The 27788-nt window shown below is 41.8% G+C and overlaps 1 protein-coding gene across 6 annotated transcripts in view; it reads left to right on the top strand.

Annotated features, from left to right (window-relative positions):
• Nucleotides 1–6645: 6645 nt before the first annotated feature.
• The window catches only part of Cadm1 (cell adhesion molecule 1), a 320371-nt gene continuing 299228 nt past the window's right edge, over nt 6646–27788 (top strand). For 2 of the 6 annotated variants that reach the window (XM_051197348.1, XM_051197350.1), the window contains exon 1: nt 6651–6861. In XM_051197348.1, the coding sequence (XP_051053305.1) occupies nt 6729–6861 (133 nt within the window). In that variant the 5' untranslated portion in view covers nt 6651–6728. Of the gene's footprint in view, nt 6862–27788 lie in introns of all 6 variants that reach the window. The other 4 variants (XM_051197341.1, XM_051197346.1, XM_051197343.1 and 1 more) reach the window with 4 other exon arrangements.

Below are 27788 nucleotides of genomic sequence, written 5' to 3' on the forward strand. Positions count from 1 at the left end.
TACCCATTTTTTTTTAAGTTTGGAAATAAAAACTAAGTTTTATATGTGCTAATTAGCTGAGTAACCTCAGTTTCAACAATTCCTCTTTCCAACCCAAGGCTGTCAATGCCAATGAGAGTGAATGTCAAACTGGAAACTAAAGCTTTTTCTCCAAACTAGGAAACCATCAGCAAGCCACATCTTCCTGCTGGCAAATTACAGAATTCCTTGATTGGTCAAACTCTAACCAAACTGTTTGAATGGATGTTAGGTCACCATAATGGGACTTTAAGGCCAGCATCCAATAACCTTTGACCTTGACATATTGAGTAACATGGCTAGTCTTTCTCTTGCCTTCCTTACTTTTTGCTCTTTCTCTATCCCATGTCCTTCAGTCTCAAGGTCTATTCACCCCTAAATAATATTTGTTAGTTGTTCTGACTTCAAACTCCTCTGTCTTAGTCACAGTTTCTATTGCTGGGACAAAACACTATGACCAAAAAGCAAGTTGGGGAGGAAAGGGTTTATTTGGCTTGCATATTGGTGTTCATCATCAAAAGAATAAGGACAGGAACTCAAACAGGGCAGGAACTGGAGGCCAAAGAGCTGATGCAGAAGCTTCTTACTGGCTTCTTCTCATGGTTTGCTCAGCCTGTTTTCTTACTCAAGACTACCAGGCTCTGGATGGCACTGGATACAATGGGCTGTACCCTCCCCCATCAATAACTGATTAAGAAAATGCCTTACAGTTTGGGAAATATTTTCTAGCTTGTATCACGCTAACATAAAACTAGCACATCATCCAATATATCTTTTCTGATTTTTTTTTTCCTCACCCCATCACTGTCCAGTTCTGTGGCTTCAATCTCTACTCATGACCCCATTTCAATGGCTGACCTGAGTTCTAGACCATCATTTCAGCTGTCTTATTGCCTCCCTAAATACTTCCTATTTCAAAGTCAATGTGTCCAAAAGAAAACTATCATCTTCTCCCCAGTGTCAATCCCCCCCCCCCCAGACAAACAGTGAATCTTCAAAACAAACCAAGTTCCTTGAGTTCTGGTCTTCAGTGGTTGTCATCGATACTTATTGTAGCTCATCTCTAGAAGGCATTCATTCCCCCAGTGTAATATTTCTTAACTATAAGTCTGGCCCTTTAGTCCAACTTGTTGAGTGAATTCCTATTGCTTTTAATAAAATAAGGAAACAACTTAGCTTTTGTCAATCATCATGTTGTCTGCCCCTTGTATATATAAATGTGTTTGTGTGTTTCCAGTTTCTTCTCTTGATACTTGTCTTCTGTCAAACTATATTCTAGCCATTCTATTTGTGTGTGAGTACAGGTGCCCAGGAATAGCTATTCTATTTGTAATTTTCTAAATATATTTTATGTTCTCTAAGGCTTTTGAAACTCATAAAGGACCCCTGTCTCTAACCATGCCTTTGTTTTCCCCTACTTATTTCAGTCCATTGTGTGAGGTCATAAAAAAAAAAAGCCTTCTTCTATTAGGATGTTTTGCTGTAAGGCAGGCATTATACTTGCTCTCTGAATAGGTAATGGCCTTTCTTTTCTGTCTTGGTAGAGCTGAGTATCCAAATTATAAAAGTAATTATATGTTAATAATTGTGTATCTGTTCTCCTACTGTACTGTGAGATACTAGATAGTAGATATATCTTCTCATTTACTTACCTTTTCAAAATGTAATAGTGACCATTTCACAGAGATACTCTGCATTTTCCTCTTTTGTTGGATATGTATTTGGATCTGACACTGATACCTGGGTATATGCCCACAGATTTGACTGGAACAAACCATGACTTGGATGCCAGTGGTAAATTTCCCTTCAGTGGAAAGTGGGGATGCTCCTTGACCCACTTTATATGTGTTTTCTGCAACCTACATCATTATTAACTTTTTTTTCTTGCCAGCTGGTATTCAACTCTTGATATTCAAGAGATTATTGTCAACTCTGATTCTAGAAGAATAAACTTTTGAGTAAAGCATTAAACTACTCATTTAGGAATATGGATTTAGCTGGCTTTGGCTTTCATAATGATTCATAGATGATCCTCACAAAGATGAGCTGTTTAGTGCTTAGCCTTAATCTAAGACTACAAAAACTGTCTACTAGGTAGGGCCAAGGGTTTTTCTAGTCCAATTTGCTGCTAACTTGACATTACTTTGTCAAATACTTTTCTGTACGAAGTTGGCATTAAGGATACTTTAATATACCTTTGATAAGGCTCACAGATTATGTTAGTACACCCAGGATGCTACAACAAAATACCAGAGGCTAGGTACCTTTAACCAGGACTTCTAAATTTTTCTCTGTTTGTGATTCCTATTTGCCCAGGAAATTTCTATGCAACCCAAGGTATATAAATATATAAGCTATATAAACAATTGAAATATTGATAGATAAAAGCAAATTAAAAAATAGTTCTTTGGAGTACATATAGGGTTATCATTTGTTAAAGATTAATGCAAATTTGCACATTGATAAGATGGGTTTGCTTATCTATTTTTATGTAAAACTTGAACTTTAGCTGAACATTTGATACTTTAGGATGCAGACTTCAGTACTTTTCAGAGTTGATTGATACTGTCAATTTATAATTGTCCAAGCTGACACAGTTGTTTGCAAAGATATGTAATATAAAATGGCAGAAACATGTCTGGGCCATTTCAGAAATTATTGGAAATTCTGTCCCAATCCAAAGTTATTTGAATAATTTTAAAATAAAATGTAAGACATCAATTCACAGTAATTTATTTATTTTTATTTTACATATCGATCCCAGTTCCCTCTCCCTCCCTCCTTTTTTCCCTCTCCCCCCCCACATGCACTCCAACCACCCATCCTCTTCCCACCCACCCCACCACACTTTTATGAAGTAGCAAATCAGAAAGTAATTATCTGTGTTTTCTGATGGTCTTAGGAGACCCCCATGACAGGGTTTTTGAAGCCCGCAAAGGGCAAAGGGTGGCAGCATTGAGCATTGTTGTATTCTCGTGAGTGTCCTACTCTTGACTTGAAAAGTACACCTGTCACCATGAATGTGCCATATTTCCTTTGCTCACACTCAGAACTATACTGTCTTTTTGTTCTTACAAGGGCTTTGATGATCATGGGGGCCTCATTCTCATGGTGTCATCTAAACTTAATTATATCTCAGTGGTACCACCCACAAATGGCATTGCACTGGGACTTAGAGTTTCACTGCAGGCGTGAGTCTCTCTCTCTCTCTCTCTCTCTCTCTCTCTCTCTCTCTCTCTCTCTCTGTGTGTGTGTGTGTGTGTGTGTGTGTGTGTGTGTCGGGGCAGGGATCAGTAACAGATTAAAACTCTTTTCTATGAATATTTAATAACCCAATAGTTGGACAAATGCTGACTCCAAATACTATTTTCCTTTTCTTAATAATTTGTCTGAGTTGCTCTTATACATGGGTATTAAAATAATTAGCATTTTAAGAGGCAAGATGTTAGTAGTTGCCATTAATTATCTTTGATATATTTCCACAAACATGAATCCCCTTTAATGCTTATTTTTTATATATATATATATATGTTTACCCACATTTCTCAACTGTTTTGGTGAAGGAAAACAATATTAAGTCTCTCTTTCTCTGGTTTCTCATTATAGGAAGGAAAGAAGAAGAAGAAGAAGAAGAAGAAGAAGAAGAAGAAGAAGAAGAAGAAGAAGAAGAAGAAGAAACCAGGCTCCTGGTGCTTCTGGCAAGTTTGTTCTAACACAAGTTGCACCCAGATTGTAATTTTGATAAGTATTTCAGTTCTTTCTTGAAAAAAATTAAATTCACAAAACAATTGATTATCAGTTATAAATGGCAAAAACACCATCTGGTTTTTAAAATTGGTTAAATCCATGAAGCAAGGGGAAAATGTTGGAAGTTGTTCTTGGCGATGAGGTTCTAGTCCATGGAGCAGAAAATGACGCGCTTTACTATGAGAAAGCCAGGGTAGTCATAACTTGTACTTAGCGGCTGTGGGGATTTGATGCGTTCCTCGCATATTCCATATGTTAAATCGCTTGGCGACATCTTTGGTGTGAAAGAGCTGGGGTGGGGGGAGAGGAGTGTGGCTAGAAGATAGAGCAACAATCGCTTGCTTCATCCGGAGTTCTGGCTCCTATGCAGAAGGTGTATCAGGCCTCAGTTTCCACACCTGTTAAAAACGGGGGTGACAACTTCCTCAAGTCCTACATGGCAGGTAGCATTTCTGTGGCAGTCTCTAAATCTGTTTGCAGTCTTCCAGTGAGGTAAGTCACATAGCACTGGCATTTCCTATAGAAATGTCCCATGTTGTTCTTTGCCAACTGGAAATTTGAGTAGGTGTTCATTTGATGTGCCAAGAGAACGAAGGGAGATGAAAACACTCCACATCTTCCAATGTCCCCATACTGTGTTCCGAGTGTGGGAGGACTAGGGCCTGGCTAGATACTCTTGGAGCCTCAGCCTCATGAGGAATGCCTTTCCTTATGAATCTGCTGCGGTCCTGTTATTTTCAAAAACGTTTCTGGGTTGCTGGCATATTTTCACCTTATGTTAAAAATATAGCTCTCCTTTGCTTATTATTCATGCATTATGATGTGAAATTTATTCCTTCACTTAACACATATTTATTGAGGCACAGTGCAGCATAGTGGTTAGTTGTGAGGACTCTGTCTGCAGTTTGGAAAATGTGATTTTTTTTTTTTTTTAATGGCTGGTGTTTAGTTTTTCAAACTGTGTTGAATAAAAAAAAATAGGGGGAAACAATAGAATCTACTTTGAAGGTTGTTTCAATTAAGTAAGATTATGCACTAACATTCCTTGGTAAGGACTCAAGGGCACAAGAGTAGCAGAGGTCTAAAGAACGTTCTCCTGTGCCTGACTCTGTGCTAATTGAGGCTGATGTGTAGGATCTGACTTTGCAGTATCCACTCCATTGTCAGCATAGATAGCCTCTAATTTTTTCATTTCTGATTTTGGTAGATATCTGCTATGCATCAGGTCTGATCAAGGTAGTTCACTTCTGGCTATGATAAGAACACATAGTTTTTGCAGACTGGGCATTATCCTGTGGTGTTGGTTTTCTGCCTCATGTTCTATGATTTGCCCACTGGAGCGTTCTTCACTTCTGGTGGACTACCTGCAGTTCGTCGTGCATTGGGGCCTGTAATTACAGAACAGAAGATCCTGGGATGTGGAACAGGGCAGTTTCGAAAATTAGTTTATGCATAATGGATAATAGGAGGCTGCTTTAATGTGTAACTCATTTGATGGGTTGGCAGATGTTAACTCCCTTTTTGGTATATATATTTCTTAAAATTTATTTGCAACATGAGGGCAGAGGGCTTGGTACAGCTCTTCTACACTATAGTTCAGATTCAGCAATTTACATTCAGTAATCTCTTGGTCATTTAGCCACAGATAATTTGTCATGGTTTGTTTTAGCTGTTGTGATATTGATATTTATTATGCAAATTGTATTTCCTACATCTTATTGTTCTGCATTCTATGAATACTTAAATTATTATAAACCTTTACACTTAATACGGCTCGTCCTTCAATTTGATGCTTGAGCAACAGAGGGTCAGAGCGCATCCGGCCTTCAAGAGGAGAAGTAAATAAGTAATTAAAAGGCAGGCAAACAAGAGAGCAGGCTGCTTGGTTGAAAAGAAAGCAAAGATAATTTCGGGGAGGGAGAGTGTGTCCAGAGAGGCATACAAGTCGCTTCAGCAGAACCTCTCCGAGACACTTCTGAAGAGTACCTGTTGGTCTCTAGATGTCTTAAAAAGGACTGGAGGCATAGCAGAGAAAGGAACTGGTTTGAGCCCCGGAGAAGAACTCAGCTGACTCTCTTTGCCACACTTGGTTCCCCACATTCCCCTCTCCACAAACCTGAAGGGTAGATTTTGTGTACGTGTAATCTTAAATACATGTTGCTTATATACTAAAATCTACTGAGCATGGGAAGGGCATTTTCAACAACCTGGGGAGCCCGATCATCCCCACCCCCGATTTACCTTTCTCCAGAATCTACAGCCAAACATACTCTTGAAAATCCCAGAACCCGACTCCACGGCTTCAGTCTCCCTACTATCCCCTAGTCTACCGCTAGGATGTTGAGCGGTCTCTCCTGCTTCGCCAGACGAGCAAAGCACGCATGCACTTCTCCCAGATTGTTTTGTCAATCCGGGGACCTACATTCGCACTCTCCATTCCTCGGTTTTCCAAAGATCTCATTCCTTCATGCAAGGTGAAGGAAGGGAATTTGCAAAGTGTGACTTCCACAGGTCGCTGCACACGCAATGCCCGGGCCCCGGAGCCTCTCGGTGAGACTCTCGAGTCCGCCGAGGCAAAAGCCGTAAGCGTTCTTAATAAAGGTGCACAGAAGCTAGAGACCCGCCTCCTGGAGCCGCAGGCCCCCTCCCTCGCGCCCATTCCCGGCTCCAGGCAGTACACTTTTTCCTCCGCGGGGGAAGCTAAGCCGAATTTTAACGTAAACATATTTGCATAGGCCCCTCCCATCGGCCCCGCCCCTAGGTGGCGCGGGCGCGCGGCCGAACGCTAGCGCCAGGGGGCGGGGTGGGGGAGGGGGCTAGTCCTCCGAGAGCCGGGCTGGGCTCGTGGCGCCACGATTGGTCGGTCCTGACTCCGCCTTTAGCGCATCTAATTAGCATCTTATTAGCTATCCGCTCGGGCTCGGGAGGCAGCCACCGCCGCCAGTCTGAGGCAGGTGCCCGACATGGCGAGTGCTGTGCTGCCGAGCGGATCCCAGTGTGCGGCGGCAGCGGCTGTGGCGGCGGCGGCAGCGCCTCCCGGGCTCCGGCTCCGGCTTCTGCTGTTGCTCCTCTCGGCTGCGGCACTGATCCCCACAGGTAGGTTGTGGGCACCCGCGGATTGGTCCCTAAATACCCCCCCGGGCACCCCCAGGAGCCGTAGCTAGGGAAGGGGGGACGTTTCCATGACAACCTCCCCCCACTTCCTAAATCCGAAGCGGCGGGAGCGTGGCAAGGAAAGTCGGGGCTGAGATGGAAGGGGCTGAGGGGTCGGCGCCCCTTCCCTCCTGCCCGCCGGCTGCGGATGGGAGCCCTCAGGGATGGCTGCACCCACACCTCTTCCTGGCGTAGCGCGGGGTGCTGAGTGGAGTGGGCTTGGGGGCCAGGGGCTAGCGCGTGGGGGGAGGGAAGCCCTCTGAGGCGCCCCGAACCTTCCGGACCCTCCGAAACTCGCTCTTGTCCCTGGAACTTACAGGTCCTCCTGTGTCCCCAGGTTTAGCCTTCGTCCCCTCCGTTCCAGCTCGGCCCTGGGATCGATTCTCTGTTCCCCGAAGCTTCCTCCCCGCGGGTCCCTAGGACATCTTCACAGTCGTGTCCTCTCCCCCGCTTGCCCGCGCTCTGCAGGTCCCTCGCCCCAGAGCTGCACGCCTCTCATGTTTCCCTCCAGCCGAATGCAGCCCCTCGGCCCTCTCCGCTGGGCTGCGGGTCGGCTTGGCTGGGATCCAGGCAGGGAAAGTTCCCGGCTCGGGGGCGGCCGCTCGTTGCCGCGGCTGCAGAAGGGGCTCCTGGTTCCTTCAGCCGGTCCGCGCCACGAAGGCCTCTGCCGCGAGTGAGGATCCGGGATTTTCCGGCTGCGCGTTCGGGCAAGCGGCCCGCAGGTGGTGGCGGGGGCGTTCGCGGCCTCTGCGGCCAGGCGCTCGCCCTGCGGGCCTCGGGGCGCTCCCCGCGTGGCCGGCCGTCTTGAGAATCTGCCCGGGTGGCGGCTCTGCGAGCGCCGCGCCTTCCCTGAAGACGCCGAGCGCTTGGCAGGAGCTCCGCGTGTGGCTGCCCCTGTGCCGGGCGCGTTGGCGCGGTCGGGAAAGAAGAGGGCAGTGTTTGCATTTGCTAACAAAAGGGAGCCGGAGCTCTTCCCCATCGGAGAGGCCGGCCGCGCTGCGCCCGCCTTCCCGCCACCTCGCCACTCTCGCCAGCCGCGCGGCGTTCCCGTGCAGCTGTGCCGCCTGCCGCTGGCTCCCGGCGGCCAGCCGAACCGAGCGGCATCGGGTGGTGGCGAGCGGGCGGCTGTGCGCGAGGGGATGCGCTTGGGCTCTGAGCCTGTAAAACCCCTCCTTGTAGCTTCGAGCTGCAGGACCTGGGAGCAACAAGTGGCGGAGGACGCCGCGAGCTCAATCCCCACCTGCGGAGCCCCCAGCCCGGGAGAATGCATCCCTGGGGCCAGCGTGCGGTTCCGGGGGGCGCCTCTCTGCCTGGGTTGTGTCTTTTGTTTACACGCTAGAGGACACATAGTTATGTAAACACCGCAGGAGACACGCTGTTGGATTTGGGGATGCTTAGGAGTGCTAGCTTCAGATTTAGGGGATGCCAGCTTGGTTGATTTACTCCCCTCCCCTCAAAAAAAAAAAAAAAATGAAACAGGCTTGCGAAGGAGCTGGTCTTGGAGATCCCATTGAAGTCTAAGGGTGGGAGCCTGGCAACACCTTCCATTCCAGCTCGAGAATTTTGTCTTCCTTGCTAGGTCTGTCTCCTGATGTTTATATGTTTTTCTTCTGTGAATTCTTAATTTATGATTTACGCGATAATTAGGTTTAGCCGAAGCCCGTGTGGTTACAACTTAATTTCTGGTGATGCCACTGACTGGAAGGGTTCGATAGAGTGTTCCCGAAAGAGATCCCTCGTGCTGCATTGTAAAAAGCGCCACTGTCAGTTAAACGTGAGCGTGAGTAAAGGCTGGGTAGCTGGCGCATTACAGAGGCAACAATAGACTTGTATTGGCTGCGGAACGAAGGGTGGGGGTGGGCAGCGCTGGCCCCGGGATATTGCCTTTCGACTAAGAATGGGAGCCTTGCAATGCCACTAAACCTGCAGAGAAGGATTAGATTTTACCTCCCTTGTCAAGCCTACTCATTGAAGGCACTGGGTAGTAACAACAGTACTATATTTGTACTATCTCGGAGAGAAGTTGCCTTCCCCGCGAGGGATGTGTGCTGACTTAGAAAGGAACGATCTGGAACTCAACCGTGCATGTCAAAGCTACAGGAAAATTCTGTTGCCAGTTACCATGGAAGCAGCTTCTTGCTCTTGTGTACATCCCTGTTTGTACACCGCTTATCAGATTGTGTTCAAATTAGAAAGTAATTGGGTTTGATTTGTAGTGAGGGGGTGAGATGACTGTCTTTAATTTTTTAATACTGTGTGTGTGTGTGTGTGTGTGTGTGTGTGTGTGTGTGTGTGTGTACACTTTGAAAGATGGTCTTGGCCAAGCCCTACATTCCGTATTGCAGGGGTCAATTTCAGGTGGACACCGAAATACTTTTCCTCAGATGCTAAGTTAAAGCTTTCTCAGGGGCATCTGCTTCTCATCCCCCGGTTTAAAGAAACCTGTTGGTGCTGCCTAACTTCATTAGGCTTGTTTCATTCCCATCCTTGCCAAGAAAGCCAAGTCCTGCTGTTGTGTATTGGGGTTCTGATTCTGTTTGCCTCTGTAACTGAAGCCATTCTCCCTGCCACCCACCCTCACCCCCATCCCAGAGAAAAATCTACTCCCATCTCTCCTGTGGGTTTGGATGAAACAGACCTGTATGAAATGCAGCCAAAATAGGATTGCCTATACATGTGTTAATCACTCCTGTCATATTTAAGGTGCAAACATGCTGCTGTTTGGGATCCTGAAGAACCTGCAGTAGATCACCCCCACTCTTACCCTTTTCAGGATTAGAGACAATGGTTGATGGGTGGGGGATTTGTGGGGGTGGCAGTTCGTCCTGGTTTGCTCTAGGGTTGGGACTTTGTTGGAGCTCAGTTGGAGCTTGCATACCAGGGACAGGGACTTTGCAAAAGTGACGCCCTGCTATTGTTGCCTTTCCTTGCATCAACTTGAATAGTCACAGGGGGGACTTGCACTTGCCCGTGATAGCTTCGATAAAATATCCCTCATTAATGCCACTTTATATTTACAGTGTGTCACTGGAGACGCACAAGGCTTCATTTAGTGACTTGTGTGACGAGACAAGCTTGCATTATTTGCCCGGGACATTTTGGATGAACAAGAGACCCATTGAGCAATCTTTTGAAATGAACAAATACGAAAAAGGGGGGAATAAAAGAGCAGGCAGTTCTCCGGAACAAAGAGCTTTATTCATATGGATGTTGTACATGCTTTATCCAGTTTTCCCCAGTGGCTCTTCTGGTAAAGGGGAGTGGGACAGGGAAGGTGATAACAGGCTGGGCACTCTGGCTTCCTCTTTTACTTCCTGACTGGAGTTGGTTCCATACTCACTGCCTGCTTCTCAATCTCCACTCCCCCCCATCCCCTCATAACAGCCTCTCAGGTTTCAAAGGAGATTTTGAAATCTTTTCTGCCATAGTTGGCTCTCATCCGAAGAAACTGCTAGGTAGCTAGCTACCTGTTGACTGATCAACACTAGTCATCGTACTGGGTGAAGGGAAAGATATATATGCCTTTTCTGTGATATGTGTCAAGATAGTGAATGTCAGAATGGTAGGTAAGATGTCTTGCAATTATCATGTTAGCCTCATTGTGTTTATTTTAAGGGTGTTGTTAAAATGAAGATCCCGATTTTTAAAAATCAGTATTATTGGTGTTCTTGGATTTTATTTTTAAATTTTATCCCCTACCTGGTACATTTCAGCTTCAGTCATGATTTTTTCTTTCTTTTTAATTCTTCAGCCTTTCTTACTAAGTGATTTTATTTTCTTTAAAATTGATAGTACTACTATGAAGATCAGTGCTATGAGACTCATTCTTATTGGGTCTGTGGATGTGATATTTTAAAGCTAATTGGCCACATGGAATTTGTATTTAGTTTTTTAATGTTTTGATTGATTGTGTGTGTGTGTGTGTGTTTAACAAAAGGACCATTTTTATGTGAAGGTTTTTCTTAGAAGGGGCCAATCTAATTGATACTGTGGTTTGAATGGAAATTGACCACATACGAAGAAAATTTGTAAGAAAGAAATCCAAAGGATTAAAATGCTGTATATATTTCTTTGGAAGAATGCTACTGACCATTATGCTGGGCATTTTTGACAGAAAATCCAGCACAGAAAGGGGAAATCACACAGCGACATCTGTTGCAGAACTGAAAATTTGCTGCTTTGAGATGGAAGTGATTAGCCCCGTGTAACCACCTAATAGTATCAGAGTGTGTGCACTGAGGCAAATATGAACACAGACACATTTACATTTGCACACACATACACGTTATCAAGAAGCTCACATATTAAAGTACTAGAAAATAACATTGGAGTGCCCAAGTGCTTTACAAACTGCTATTCTCATGGTTGTAGAACTGTTGGAAAGGAAAGATAACAGCAATATTCATAGGAAGTAACCATTGTTTTCAGGTGAGGCTGCTGAAGCTTAGCTAAACTGAGGCCGAGGTATCTGCAGACCTTGGATGGGGACAGGTCCCTTGATGTTCAGCCAGTGAACCTTCTGTTCTTCCTTCTAGCAGGGATGAGCAGAGATAGGGATCATGGGAGGATACTATCTTGGCTAAAACTATTTTGTATTCTGAAGGCAGCCAGATTAATTGTTTGCTCTAGGTAATAAACCCATGGATCAGAAGGAGTGACCTCCGGGAAGAAAGGACCAGCTCTTGGTACCTTTACCTTTGGTGTTGACAAATGATTCTGCAACCTCTGGACTTTATTTGGCAGCTACTACGCGAATGTCGTCCAAAGTGCCTTCATATGGGAGACCGCCGGGTTGTGTTGTAATAAGTCACAGGCGAAAGCTAAGCTAAGGGAAGCTTATGTTTTCTTTTTAAGAATTTCATTTGTCTTTTCTGAAGTCTAGAACAAGAGCCTACCTTGGTTTTCTTTGCAGGTTCTCCTTTGTCATTTGCAGAGAAAAAGCTAAAGGGAAAATTTTCTTTTCCTTAAAGGGAAACATTTTTTTTTTCCCCCAGGATGACTTTTATATTGGCCTTATTTTCTCTTCCCCACACCCAACTTGGTTATGGGAAATTTGAAATATACACAAAAGCAGAAAGTATGCTCTATTTAATTCTGCATGAAATCATCCAGTCTCAATAGTTACCCACCCTTATACATCTGTCCCCTCTGTGCTTTCTACTCCCAGATTATTTTAAATAAATCTTGGACATGCTATAATTTTTTCACAGTCACTTCAGAATGAATCTGTAAGATGCAGCCTTGTTTCCCCACTCATGATTACAGTATCGTTATCTGAATTACACAGATTCTCAACTGGATATACAGAATCTTGCTTACTGCTCTTGCTTTTCGGAGGAAGATGGAATGAAGGGTTGTCTCTGTGAGTAATGGCCAAGCAGAAACTCGGATCAGTGATGACTGCTTGTGCTCAGGAGACCTTTCCTGTGGTTAAGTTTATTTTGAGCAAGGTTTTGTTTGGATCGGATGAGTCTTATGATGGGGTAAATATGGTTGTATAAATATGCAGTAATTGTGGCTAATCCCTCCACTGTGGCCCTAGACAAAACTGGCCATTTCCAGTTGTTCTCATAATGAATACCCACCATGCAGACTGTTGTAGGGCGAGCCTATTTTAGTTTGATAGCTATGACATACCCTATTCTCACACACACACACACACACACACACACACACACACACACACACACACACACAGAGAGAGAGAGAGAGAGAGAGAGAGAGAGACGCACAGACAGATGGATACTCTATTTCTCTTTGTCTCTCTCTCTCTTATGCACCTTCTAGTCCTTTTTGGTAAAAATGCCATTGCATTTTGTGCATATATTGCTTAAAAATGTCTTTTCCCATTTCTAACTGGCTGTTGATTTTAGTCTTTAACTAAAATGATGAAAATGTCTTCTTCAGTGGCATGAGAAGCCACACTCCGTACTGTGAGTACTATGCTGTTATTTTTGCAAGTTAAAGGGGCGAGAAAAGGTTACTAGCTTTATTTACCAATATTTGTCCCTACTAATTTAAAATATGATTTTAACATTTCAGCTTGAAATGGACAACTTTAGTGTTCATTTCTGAAATTCTTTGTTTCTTTTTACCTCCTGAAAGTAAGTTTCCATTTTCTAAAGTCTGTGACATATGAGATTGCCCATTCTTTCTCTTTCCCTCCCTCCCTAAATCCCTTTCTTTTCAATCAAAGCATTTTTAATATTTTTATGCGTATGAGTGTTTTTGATTACATGTGTGCTGTATTTACCAAGTGTGTGCCTGGTGTCTACTGAATTCAGAAGTGGGCATCAGATACCCTGGAACTGGGGTTATGAATGGCTGTGAGTTGCCATATAGGTGCTGGGAACCCAACCCAGGTCCTCTGCAGGAGCAACAGGTGCTCTTAACCTTTGACCCATCTCTCCAGCCCCTTCATTTTTGAAGGTTTCACTTGGTGCTGACACAATTCTGAAGCTTTTTGCTGTTGTTCCCAGCTGCATAAGAAATTGCATATGAGATGATGTTTAGGGGTCTGAGTGGGCCTGGCCAGGAAAAAAAAATTTTTTTCCTGAGTTGGTCACTGGTCAAGAAAATGCATGAAGGAATTTGTACATCCAGGGCTTGGGGAATTTCACCAAAATGGGGTGGGAGGGACTTTGTCTGAAAACTATCAAGGAAGTAAGGGAACCCACTGGAATGTTTGTAAGCGTAAGTGATGCCTCCTTGTGGAATTTCAGAAGCCACAGTTTCTTTTTCAGAGATTTAAATTGCAGGCTCCAACCAGCAGCTGCCATAGAGTTAATGAACACTTTTTCTTTTTCTCTTTGAAGGTCTTCCAGTGCTTGTCCTTCAAAGCCTTGGTGCAGTTGTCCGTGGACTAGGGATAGACAAAAGGGAGATGTGGGTATTTCTATGGCCAGAATGATGCATAGCTGTGATGGTAATGCAAAAGAGAAACTCAGTGTTAAGTTGCTGAAAGCAGGTGCCAAGACAGCCTGTTCATGACAAGTGTGTGTGGGGGGGGGTCTTGAACAAAGCAATTACTTGAAGGAAGGGAATTAAAAAAGATCTATTAGATATTGTACTGGAATCAAGTTACTTAACCCAATATTTTGATCTACCTTAATGTGGGGGAATTTTAAAAAAATCTATTAGATGTTGTACTGGATCTAGTTCTTAACCCAATATTTTGATCTAGGTATTTCAGAGATGTTAAGCAAGCTTGAAGTAAGTGCTGTGAAATATATTTTAAGTGTTACTCAGTGTTTGAAGCTGGTGTTCTAGTGAACATGGACTTCTGTAAATGCCTAGAATAAGTGTCTTGTTCTTGGCAGAATTCTTTGGGAAGGTAGACTGTCTAATTCCTCCTCAGCTCTCTAGCACAAGACAGAAACATCAAGTTAGAATTAAGTTATGCCGTCCCTGGAGAGATGAGGCAGAATCTGCCTGAAAACAAAGAGCAACGCCCCATCTCTCTCATTGTCCGCACTGTGTCTCTACATGACTGGGATAGCATGCCCGAAATGGACCTTTTCATTATTCTGCCACTGATAGCAGCTTTCCTCAAAATCTTTTTCATTATTGGGAACAATACCTCTATTATCTTAGCTCCCATGTCCCTAAATTTGGAGCCCCTTTCCCCTTCTTTCCCCTTTTCATTATTACTATTGTCATTTGAAACAGGGTCTTGTGTTTCCAAGGCTTGCTTAAGATCTTGGTATGGTTGACCTTTAACTTCTGATCTTGCTGCTTTCATCTGCTGAGTACTAGGGTTACAGGTGTCTGCCAACCATACCCAGCCTATGTGGCTCTAGAGATTGAAATGTGCTGCAGGAAGAACCTAGGGCATTGACACAGACATTTTGCTGACCAAGCTAATTTCCTTAAATTGAAATTAAATGGGACACATCTGGAAACTTAGTGGCTATGTGCTGTGTTTTCTCAGAAACTACCTAGCCACTCTCTTCTCCGAATACTTACTGTCTCTACTACTCAGAGCAGTTCAAATTCCTTTCAGGGCAGGATGGTGGAGCTTCCCTTGCAGAAACTTAATCTCAAATTCTTGTTTCTTCAAATTCAATCTCAGCACTGTTTTGTGTTTAGGTGGTTCCTTCCTCGATTGCTCTCTCATTTCCTCTCTAATTGCCCTCATTTCTTATTACTTTTCAGCCCAATCCTGATGGGACTGGAAGACTGATGATTCTGCATTGAAACTGAGGAAGAAAGTGGTTGTGCCTATCGGCCTTCATCTGGCTTCTGTGGCATAAAAGGACTGCTTCTCCTTTAACTGTCTGTCTTGGCTCATAGGTGAAGGATGGCTGGCTGTCTTCATCTCCTCTGAGAATAGACACCTTTTCTTTTGTCTTTCATTTTAACCAACCTGTACTTTAAAGCAGGCCTCCATGCTGGCCTTTCTTTCTCATGCTTAACAGGTGTGTGTGTGTGTGTGTGTCTGTGTGTCTGTGTTTCTTTATGCCTTAGTGATTGTGATGAAAGTTGTCGTTATTGTGACCATAATTTTCATGGGACATTTAAATTTCAGAATATTGAAAATATATTGTGACTGTTTGGTAGAATCTGTTTGAATATTTTGCTTCACTCTAGCCTAAAACAGTGGTGTGAATGGCTTAAATTATAGTCTGTCAGAATAATACTTTCGTTCCCAAGTGAAGTTCTTTCAAAGGAGGACCATTTCTCAAGTGTGAAAAAACAAAATCAAAGGACCTTGTGTGGAGCTATTGGCGTGGTATGAGATCAGCCACTGTGAAGGTGATCCAGGAAATGCCACCTTGCAGATGGCATCTTGATGCTTACATCTGGTACATGTAGTTACCATGAAAAAGCTACCTGAGAATTCTCCAATCCTGGACCTCTGTGGGCTAGTGTGGGAGCAGAGCTGCTTACCTCAACACAGTCAGGCCAGCTTTGCAATTTTGTGGCAGCTCTAGTTGCTTTTTGGTAGGTAGTATAAAGGGCAAATTATTATTGGCTCAATAAACAGACATGTGCAATCCTTGTTTCTTCATATCACCGATGAACTTGCTGTCTTAGGGCTTCTTCCAGAGGGTCTGTTACTACCATCTGTTATCCTTCTTGCCTTCACTTTTCCTTGTTAGGTAGAGTTCTTGCTGGTATACAAAGGTTAGCACTGTGATAACACAGTAGTGCAACATTTGATTGTCTTCAGATGGTCTGGGGCAGTGTTGAGGAATGGGTAGAAGGGCAGATTGTGTTTGTGTATTTGACTCTTTGCAACATTTGCCAGAGTCAAAACAAGCTGCCCAGTCATCCTTGCAAATCATCAGCCTCATTCTTATGACAGAACAGGAGCATCACCTCATTTCTCTTACAGAACCCTTATTTAAACAATGAAAACTTTTAACGGTACAAAGAAAAAAAAAACTCAAGTTAATTTAGTACTAAATTACTACTCAAATGGTTTTATCTCTTAAAAGGTTCAAGTAGAGATTAGCTTAAATGACACCCACTTTCACTTTTGCTTGTGCCTATCTTGTGAGCCAGCATCCTTGTGAAGAGTCCCTGCCTCTTGTCTCCAGCTTTGTTTGCAATCATGTGAATGTTAGCTGATTTTTCATGCTCATTCCTGGAGCAGATCTCTCCATCCCTGGTCCAGGTTGGCAAGAGGAAACCTTGCTTTAGGGTTCACAGCAGGATCATGAGGAACAACAAAAGCAGCCTGCCTTACAGAATGACAACAGATGAAGCAGAATACAAACGGGGACACGTTTGTGCCAGGAGTATCCATGCCTGTCCATCTCTTTATTAAAAGACCTACCTAGTGGTGGTGGGTAATGTCTACTAATACGTATTCATTTGTAAATCTCTTACACATTAGGCAGTATTGAAAAATTATGTTGAAAAGAGTAGTTCAAGATGTTCTCAGTCTGCTTTGAGGGGATGTGGAGGAATAAAGTGAGTGGAATCATGTAACATCAGAAAAACAGGGTGATTATAATCTAATTGTCAGGCTTTTAAACATGGACTTTATTATTTTAATCAACCTCATACTGTATTTGCTATATTGAATAAAGACAGGGTACTGCTATCCTACAAGATTAGAATGAAGTAGAAAAGTGAACATTTGATTTATGAAAATGACTTATGAGTACCTATTTTTATGCCAGGGAACTGTTGGACATATTTCTGTCTTCTAAAAAGGTAGTTATGATGGGCATTGTTGATGACCCTTTTAATCCTAGCATTTGGGAGGCAGAGGCAGGTGGATCTTTGTGAGTATGAGGCAAGCCTGGTCTATAGAGTGAGTTCTAGGCCAGCCAGCCCTGTCTCAAAAAACTACAAAAAAACTACAAAAAAAAAAAAAAAAAGATTGCACCAAAATGGTAGCTATGTGTTCTCCCCCCACCCCACCAGTTCCTTTGGGAAAATTTCAAAATCACAGGGAACTTAAAATGAAAATGCATATTTGTATCCACCTTACCTAGAGCCATCAACTGTTAAGATTTTTGCCCATTTCTATTATTTCCATCTCCTTAAATAATATATAAACATATTTTCAAAGATTTTCTTTTTCTGAACACCAGGAAAATGAGTAGTAGGCATGATACTTGACTCTTGAACATTCATCTTGGAATTCCTAAAAATAAGATTAATTTCCTGTATGATCTCAGAAATGTTACTACTATGCATTTAATGTAACTCTACTAATACTCATTATCTAGATCAGATTTGTCCTATTGGCCCTTCAGTGTGTTTTATCTTTCCCAGTACAGGTCTTGAAGTCACCAGCAAACACTACTGGATTTGGTTTTTATGTCTCTGGGATCTGTCAGTCTCTAACCATTTCCTTTCTGTCCACCCTTTTCCCCTTTCTTTATTTCTCTTTTGTGGTGCTCAGGATCACCTAGGCTTTTCTACATGCTAGAGTAATACTCTGTCACTGGGATGTACCTCTCACCCAGTTAAAAGGTTTTTTTTTTTTTTTTTTTTTAAAAAACAGGAGTCTTTCATGGCCCTGACACTTTGAATCCAGACATACTGTTTCCCAGAATGTTTTATTGTTGTACAGATTATCAGATCCCCCCCCTCCCACACACACATACACTTTGGGTCAGATTAAGCATCTTTGGTGAGAAATATTGGATAAGTGAACTGATATTGTTATGTTTTAGCTTCTTACCAGTTTTCCCCTTCATCCTGGTTAAACTAATTACTTAGTTTAGGTAGATCACAGATCCCTCCATTGTTGCCCTTTTGTAATGATTAAAGAAATCTAGGGTAGTTTTGAGAGCCTTGATCCTGTTCCCTTATAGCGCTTCTTGAGTTAACAGGCCAATAGAACTAATAAATATCTGCGGCATTTCCAGTTCTGTGATTCCCATAGTAAGTGGAGGTTTTCCTGTGTAGAGAAGAGCTTGTTCCTCCCCACTCCTTTTTTTGTGGATTTAAAAAATAAGAACTCAGTGTAATTTGACAGTGGCTCATTACCATCAAAATTGACACATTGAGATCCTCTTTGAACTCTGCTGTCTCATTTTGATGTAGCCTTGCTAGTTAAAAAAATTAATTATATTTATTTTGTGTAAGTGTGTATACATGTGTCTGTGTACATGTGCATGCCCTAATACGTATGTGTATACTTACTAGAGGAAAACTTGGAGGAATTAGTTATCTCTTTCTATTGGCGGGTCCTAGGGATTGAACTCAGGTCATCAAGGACCTTTACTCCCTGAGCCATCTTGCTGTCCCCATCTTCTAAGTACTTAGGTCACGAGATTCTCACCCCTGACCTAGATTTAGCTATTTCTCCAAGGAGTCCTGTTTGCTTTTTTGTGGAGAAATGTTCAGTAAATGGAAGAGAGTTGTACTCATTGGATTTGTGCTGTCCTTGTTTCTAGACTTTTCCATTGGACAGAACTAGGTAGGACTTTGCACCCTCTCCCCATCCCCCACATACTGCATGCATCCCAGTAGTAGCCTATTCTGTATTTTAATATTTGTTAAGTCATGATGTGTAACACTGATGCTTTGTTTGCCAGCCTGTCTTCCATCTTGTTTTTCTCCATTTCCCATTTCTTTTTTTTTTTTTTATTTTCAAGACAGGGTTTCTCTGTGTAGCTTTGGAGCTTATCCTGACACCTGACACTCTGCAGACCAGGCTGGCCTCGAATTCACAGAGATCTGCCAGTGCTGGGATTAAAGGTGCGCGCCACCACCACCTGGCCCTATTTCTTACATATCTTTTTCACCAGGTGAAAAATCTGGGTCCCAGCTGTATCTGATCTTATAATTAGTATGGAGGGCTTTTGAAATAATGTCACCAGACAATAATTTTACCACGTAAATCTCAGATTTTTCTCTTCTATTCATTTTATCATTAAAAGGATCCTACTTTTTGTTGTGGTGGCATATGAGTTTAATCCCAGTACTTGGGAGGCAGAGGCAGGTGGATCTCCGAGTTTAAGGCCAGCCTGGTGTACAGAGTTAATTCCAGAACAGCCAGGACTACACAAAGAAACACTGTCTTAACAGCCCTTCACCAAACCAAACCAAACAAAACAAAAAAACAAAAGCCCCCAAAACAAACCAAAAGTACTACTCATGCAGACAAAATATATGGTGTTAACAAGTTGGAGCCTGAATGTGCTCTCTCTCTCTCTCTGTGTGTTTGTATGTGTGCACGCACGCACTCTTTAGCGATTTTGCAGGTACATAGTTTTGGGTACCTAAATGAGCCACATGGCTCAAAAAAAAAAAAAAAAAAAAAAAAAAAATCCCTTTTTCTGCTCCCTTAAAAAGACAAAACAACCTTCCTTTGGTAGCATTTTCTTTCATTTCATTTGGATTCTGCTTCCTTTTTTTTTTTTAAAGAGGTAATGCTACTCTTATTTATTTGTGTTATATCCCTGTGTTCCTGGCTACTTCCCATTTATTTAAATGATATCCTAATCATTCAGCTTTGTTTTAGGTACCAATTTTTCTGTCATCTTCGATTGTATTGCTACTTCTTTCTTTCAAACTTGTATAGGGTTCTGGGATTCTGTATATATTTTTAATTTTCCAGTGTCTTTGAACAAGTGCTACTTTTCCATACCACTATAATGTGTGTCTGATATTTATCGAAAGATAAGATTGATTTCTGGAAGTATAATTTTGCTTGCCTGATGTTTGATTGTGTTTTTCTTTGCTTTTGATTAGTCTTTTTAAAGGTTCTTCTCCCCATCAAATAAGTTGGATAATTAAAGCTCAAGCTCTAACTCTTCCTATATTTTACTATTTTTCTTAAACCTACCAGACTGGCCTTGAACTTGTGATCCATCTGCCTCCATGCCCTGAGTACTGGGATTACAGGTGTTCACCACCATACCCAGCTCTATTTAAAACAAACAAATGTGGTATAACTTACACTAAGGTGCATAGCCAAGATGCCTTTTGTAGTTAAATCTCAGACCATGTTTAAGAAACAAAGTAAAACAAAACAAAAAACAAAGAACTTGCTTGTTGGGCATCTCCATTAAGAGTGTTCTGCAGTCATCCCAGACAACAGGAAGCACGGACAGCAGCAATGACTTCCTGTCTGTATTCATGAGCTCATTGTCTCACTGTCACCCTACAAGTGCTTATTACTGCTGATTTCTTTTACAGGTAGGAACTGGGAAGAGGAGGAGGGAAGAAACACAAATAGCAAATAACAAAACCAACACAAAACAGATCAATCTTCCAACTCTATAATTGTAAACATACAATTCTATGGTTTCAAACCATCATGTTTACAACTGAACCTAATCTCGTCCCCCTGCCTCCCACCAATTCCTTCCTCTACCCTGAATGTCCCTGATGAAATGACTTGCTATCCATCCTGGAGTTTGACTGGGCGTGGTCTTAGAGTACTACTGCATCCTTCACCATCTTCTTCTCCTCTAATAGTTAATAGGTCCCTCTTGTCTTCATTTTGCAGATGAGGAAAGTAGATTTAAGTTGGTATAACAGCTCCTTAATTGGTCCATTTACTTCCAGCCCTATCCCTTGTAATGCATCTTTAATACTGTTTCTGGGTGGATCTTTCTGAAATACACATTAGATTGTCAATTTGAATTTAAAATCCTTAAATGTGTTCTTTGTACTTTTAAGGCAAGGCTCACTCATTCTGCATGGCCTCTTATCACCTAATCAGGGTTCCTCCACTCTCACCTCTTCCCAGCCCTCCACACTTTTGGACTACAGAAGTAAATGCATCCCATTGCCCCAAAGGCTGTCTTTGCCTCCTCCCCACCTGATGTGTATCACCAGCCTCTGTGGCTGACTCTTGTTAGCTGAGTACTGACTCTTGAAGGAAATTTCCCTGACCGCTCAGCTTGGTTAGGTTGTATTTTGTTCTTCCCCTTTGTACTTTGCTCAGTGATTTTCCTGACTTAGTTTGTTCCTTCCCATCAAACATCTTTCATGGACTCTAGTCTCCAGTAAGTACTTGGGGCATGTTTGTTTTTCTACAGCTTCTTTCTATGGAGAGAAATGTCTCATTCCTTTCTCAGCTTCAGGTTAGCAAATTTAATTTATGTACAGAATGGCCTAAGTCTGCTGTTTATTTTTCAGGTCATATGTAATTTCCAAGGCAGGGAGATTATAATATTGTCCTTGAAAATTATTGTAGTTTCTATGACCATTCTGTGACATTGGACATTTTATTTTTTTATATGTTGACATGTATCCATGTGTTGTGGATGGGCATGTGTCCATGTGTCTTGAACAGAGGGTTGATTCCTCAACAGCAATACCCACAGACTTGAGCATAACATATACTCAATAATGAATATTAGGTGCCTATTACAACTTTTCTAAATCAGTATGCACATGAATAGGGGACACAATGACACTAGTTCAGGTCTGAAGAGCAACTTGAAAATGAATCAGTCTGAAGTGTACTTATTCATTTGCCATTTTTCTGTTATATAGTTGAATTTCCAATATATATGTGTCTTGTCACTTATCACTTTTAAAATTCCAGGACAGCCTCCAAAGCCACAGAGAAACCCTGTCTCGAAAAGCCAAAAGAAAAAAGAAAAGAAAAAGAAATTCTTAGAGGTTGTCCTATCTCCAGCTTTTAGGGCTGTGAATCTCACAAGAGCTTGATTTTTCTCTCCTAATGGATGAAGAGCTGTAGAATGTCTGACCATTTCAAAGCTTGAAGGACTAGCTTCTGGTGTTTGTTCATATTTGTTGGGCAATCACTGGAGAGATTTAGACTGCCAGCCCAGATAAGAGACTCTCTTCCCATTTATTTAGTCACTCCACAGTTCTGGGATAGCTGGACTTTGAGTCATTCCTGAGGTTATAACGGCAAAATCAAGAGACTTATCTTGTAGGTCATCTCCTCCTCTTGTCAGCTTTCAGAAGAATCTTGTCTTAAAACCAAGATACGTTCTCAAAAGAGGTGGTGAACATAGGGAAATTTAAACCTCAGGGTAACAATTTTTGCTGTACTGTAATAAAGATGTATGTGGAGTCAGTGGCTGCAGAATCAAAAAATAGATCACCGTAATCGGATCACACATGAGAAATGGCTTGTTGCTGTGCTTAAAAACATGGGCAAGGCAGCATGTTTCTTCTGGGGCTGTTTCCATTCTTTGCAACTACATCGTTGGTAGGAATTAAGACTGAGATAAAATGAAGCTTATAAAGTTAATTGCCTACAACTGGTCTCATTTTAGACAGATTTCCTCTCAGTCATCATGGAAGATATGAGAATATGTGTGCAGGAAGAGAGCAGAGTGCTTTCTGATAATCACCTTGTAATTCAGGAGAAGTTTGGAGTTTAGTCTTTGCCTTGAGTGTAGAGGCAAACTCTAACCACTCTAACAGGAGTTTATTGCTGTAATTTTTTTTAAGTATATTTGTACCACTGATGTACTGTGACCTTGTGAGGGTGTTGGAGAGTAGGGGTTGGCCAACCCTCTTTCTCACTGTCAGAAGTGATGCCTACTCACTATCCCAGCAGTGTTTTTTTATAGCTTCTTTCTCCAGCACTGTCGTCATAGTCACAGCTATCCATTAAGACTCCTCTTCCCCTGCCCGAGGCTTGCATCCAGCCTGGGCTGTGTCTGCTGCTTAAAGTACTTTGAGTGATGGGGATCGTAGTGTTTTCGGATGCTTCTCTTGTAGCTCTGTATGTTACACAGCTTGTGTTGCTTGGGCGTTGTGAGTGGATTACACAATGAGCTGAGGTTTGGGGAGGAATGACAATTTCCCTTCAGTTCTACCACGTGCCAAGTTCCCCTTCTTGGGAGATGTTTGTTTTTTTTTTTTTTTTCAGTGATTGCCCTTTTGAGACATCTTTTTAAGTTGAAGGCATTAAACCTTTTTTTTTTTTCCTTACCATAATTCTTCAAAGAGATATCCTTATCAGTGTGACCTACTGTCAAGTTAATAATGATTTGATGGCAATATCTAAGAAAAATTATACCTTTGTAATACAAATTTGGTGTATTAATGTATAGGATATGGCTGGAATTACTCAAGAAGAAAAGATGAGTTTATTAATTTCTTCTGGAATTAGGTGGTGAATGCTTCAAGTATCCTATTTAAAACAATTGCATCTAGATCCTGTCTGCAGGATTGCTTATTTCATTATTCTGGTCATTTGCATGAAAACAAGTTGATTCTTTAAATAACATGTTGGTTCACTTTTCTTTTCATCCAGGCTTGCTATTCCTCCAGTATTCTTATCCATTCACACAGGAGCATTAATCAATTGAAAAACTTTGAATTTTAGACTAACATAGTAACAGACTTTTCTTCACTTGTTTTTAGCCAAAAATGATCTCCCATTTTCATATTAATTTGTCTGTGGTTACATCTCTTTATCCCCATTTCATAAGGTGAGTGCATACAGAGATATATCTTAACAGAATATTTTATAAGATTTTTAGCCTTTTTTAAAATGAGGTTAACACCTTTGAGATTTTGACCTAAACATTCCATCAACTAAAGGAGCATGTGGGGGGGGGGGTATATAATATACTTATAATAGAACAACGGATTAAAGCTAAACTCCCCTTTTAACATCTGCTTCTGGCATTCAAAGCAAACCCATTTCAGCATGAGAAACCCTCCATTTCTGTATCCGATCCACCTGCAAGGTGCTTTTTGGAAAAGTACTTTGCTTTTATTTTTCCTTATTTGTCTTGTTTCATTTTGTTTTAAAGTTTGGTACAAGTGGTTCAAACAAAAAGATTCCTTCACATTCAAAACGGCAGGCCAGAGAGGAGAAAGCTCTATGTACTGGACAATCACGATGGCTGAGGCTGTCCTCATAGGCAGGGATGATACAGAGTGCTTATTTGTCTGACATTTCTTCTTTTCCTATTTGCTTTGGGGTCCCACAAGATGTGTCTGTGGCCACAGCAGAGAACGGGAGGAGTTGAGAGTTTTCTATCACTTTCACGTCTGTCTTGCTTTTAAGAGATGAACTAGCAGGGAAATGGGAGTATTTTAAAGGCTTTCCATTGGAATGAAGCTCTAAAAATGCAGGACAGATTTTTACTAAGAGGTGAGGACCAGAGATATTCCAGTTTGAGGAAGACCATCTGACTAAAGGCTTATGGGTAGGCAACCAGAAATGGCTAGTGGGAAATGGAATTACCAAGAGATAAGGTGGGGTGTGGAAAACTTTGGTGTTTGAGTTTAGATTAAATTTTAAGCCATTTGGAGCTAATGAAAGCTTTTTCAATAGTGAATTAAAAACAAGTTTTGTTTAGTGTATGGCCCTGGAAGTGATTAGAAATTGTGAGATTTGATGAGACATAGAGCACTATGTTGGGGAATAATAGTTAAAATCCTAATGAAAACTTGAAGTAGGGTAATGTTCGAAGAAGGGAGGCAGAACTGACGGTTTGGTGGCTGACTGGAAAATGGGAATTAAAGGAAAGAAAGAAAAAATGAAGACAGACTGTCATTTTGAGTTTCAGTGACTAGAGAAATGGCTGCTCCAATTAAGATATAAAAATGTTATGTGGTGAAGTTAGTAAGTTTGGATTGAACACATTATTTAAGTTGTTATTGACTTGTACAGGACAAATGTTTAGGAAGCAGTTTGAAATATGGTTCTTGAGTTTGAGAGAGAATTTGAGAGTAGAGCTGAAGATGTGGATTTGAAAGACCCTGCAAAGAAATTTATTAATTTTCTAGTAAGTATAAGGCATGTTAGGGCAGGAATGTGTGAGAGAGGCTACAGGAGGTGGATGTTGTGGGGACAAGATGAAGAACACTTGGTGGACACCAGAGGTTTGGAAGGTACATAGTATAGAAGGCAGAACTAAGGAGATGGGTAGGGATCTTTAGGATGGAAGTGTGGTCACTTAGGTGCCAGGTGTCATGAAGGTTACTGCCATTGAAGTGAAGTCTTCATCAGAGAGAAATGTATTGTCTTAGATGTAAAGAAACTTTGGGGAAAGTCATATCAGCGAATGGAATGGGACCCGAGTGCCTTAGCGTGCAGTTTGGGTGTGGCAAAGCCTGAACCAGATCCCAGTTCTGATTTGTGGACACAGATCTAACAGATAGCGCCTCTACAGTATACAAAGAACCACAGAAAAGCCAGGCAGCGTCTCTACAGTATACAAAGAACCACAGAAAAGCCAGGCATGGTGATGTACACCTTTAATCATAGCACAGTTGGCAGAGGCAGGAAGATCTCTCCGAATTTGAAGTTAGCTTGATCTACATAGTGAGTTCCAGGATAGCCAGGAACAGCAACAAAGAACTATGGAAAGCCTGCTCAGCCTGGCTGTCCCACCCAAATGCATTAAGATTAGATTTTCTTGTTGAATAAAGGACAAATTGTAAAGCTTACAACTGTCTTTGTATTTCTTGTGATGAATGACAGCTTTGCCAGGTTTAAGCTTGGAGGGAGGATGGCTGTAAACTGTCTCTGGAAGTGTGCTGTTTTAACAATCACCATCAGAGAATGACTGGAATCCTGTAGCTCGGGGAAACACTTTTCGGGATAGCAGGAGGAATGTAGGTCATCACCAGCAGTTCCTATTCTTCCGGTCTGCAACCCTGGTTTTCAGGTCACTGAAGAGACAGGAAAGACTGTGAATGGCTCCCATTGCATTCTGTTTTTGTTGCTGTGACAGTACCCAAGGCTGGGTGATTAAGAAAAGAGATTTATTTTGACTAATGATTCTGGAAGGCCAAAAACATGATGTTGGCATCTGCTCAGCTACTGGTGCACACCTTTTGTTGGCAAGGCACAAGGGAACACTAGGAAGAGGTAAACATGTGAGGTAACTTTGCTTTGAAATAGTTAACTCTCCTGAGATATAATCTGTTCATGAGAGAACTAATCCAGTGGCTAGAGAAAGACAATAATTTCTATGAAAGTTACTGACTGCCAAGACCATTATGCCGGCAACCCATTTTAAATAAAAACTTTGGTGATGAAAACCACTTCTAAACCATGGCAGTTCCTTAGCATACATCAATCAGTAGGGGATTGCATTGAATTGGCATTTTGGAGCAGTTTCATCTACAGTTAGAGAGATGTAGCAACATGCCAAGTTGCAGACTGAATTTCCCTAACTCTTCTCTGTACGTTACATATAGCGGTAGGACTGGCTTAGCAGTTAAGAGCACATATTTTTCTTGCAGAGGACCCAAGTTTGATTCCCAGCACCTACTTCAGGAGGCTCACAACTGCTTATAACTAGTTGCAGGAGATCAGTCATTGCTGGTCTCCAAGGGCACTTACATTTAGGCACACATATCTCTACTCCCACATACGCATAATTGAAATAATAAAATTAAATCCTAAAAAATGACATATTTGCAGTCATTTAGTGATTTCCGTTAGTGGCTTCATTCAGCAGCAGAACTTGGAACCTACTGGCTAGTCTCCATTTCTTTTGTTGGCTGTGCTTTTCCAGGTACCCTATGACTTTCTGTGATGGTGCAGATATTCCCTATCTGAGTCGTGTAGTTGAGTCATCACATGACCTGTGACCACCAAGTACTGAAAATGGGCTTAGTTGCATTTCATTTTAATTTATATCTGAATAGTCAGCATCTCTGACAAAATGGCAAACAAACAAACACAAAACAACAGCAAACGGTGAGAGGGGTTTGGAAAAGGTTGTGAATATGGTACAGTGGTCCCTCTGTATTTAGTGGGGTTTCGTGAAAGGATGGGTTCAGTGACACTGTGTGCATATGAACTGTGAATTTCTCTCTCTCATTCTCTTTCATTTTAGATTGAAAAGCCTCTGGAATATCTCCATTGTTCTTTCTTCTTTTGAAAAATTATCCTCTTTAGCCTTAAGAGGGGTATAGGTCATCAAATGTGTGAGTTAACAGCACCAGCTTTGCCCTTAGGAAGCTCAACCAGGAAGGTCACTGTTACGTGACTATATGGCCATGTGCCAATTCACATTGTGTGTATGTGTGTTTTTTTCCTTTCTTTTCCTTTCTTTCTTTTTTTTTTTTTTATGACACTGAAAGTGAGTGAAATGTGAAAGAAACATTATTCATTTTAAATAGTTTTGACTGCCAGGTTAATGCGACTCTTAAGCGGAGCTTCATGAGGTCTGGCCATAGTAACTGCTTTTAACTTGATTTAAAGTTCTTAAACATTCTGAATTGCCTCACCTAATCTTTTTATACCGAACATACAATTTTCAGGCTCTTTTTTATTTTCAAATCCATAACTGACAGCTGCTCAACACCTCATTCAAATAGTTTTAAGAGTTTTAGAGGAAAGTTGGGACAGTCTGGATTTACTGACATCAGTTGGATTGAGATACCGTGGATTTAAAGATGATAGGGAGAGAGAAAAGTAGGAAATAATTGCGTGTTCATTGCTTTCCCAATGACAGGGATTTGGAACCTAATAACTGAGAAAATGAAGAAGCAGC

Source organism: Phodopus roborovskii, unplaced genomic scaffold (genome assembly GCF_943737965.1).
Source record: "Phodopus roborovskii unplaced genomic scaffold, PHOROB, whole genome shotgun sequence".
Lineage (NCBI taxonomy): Eukaryota > Metazoa > Chordata > Mammalia > Rodentia > Cricetidae > Phodopus > Phodopus roborovskii.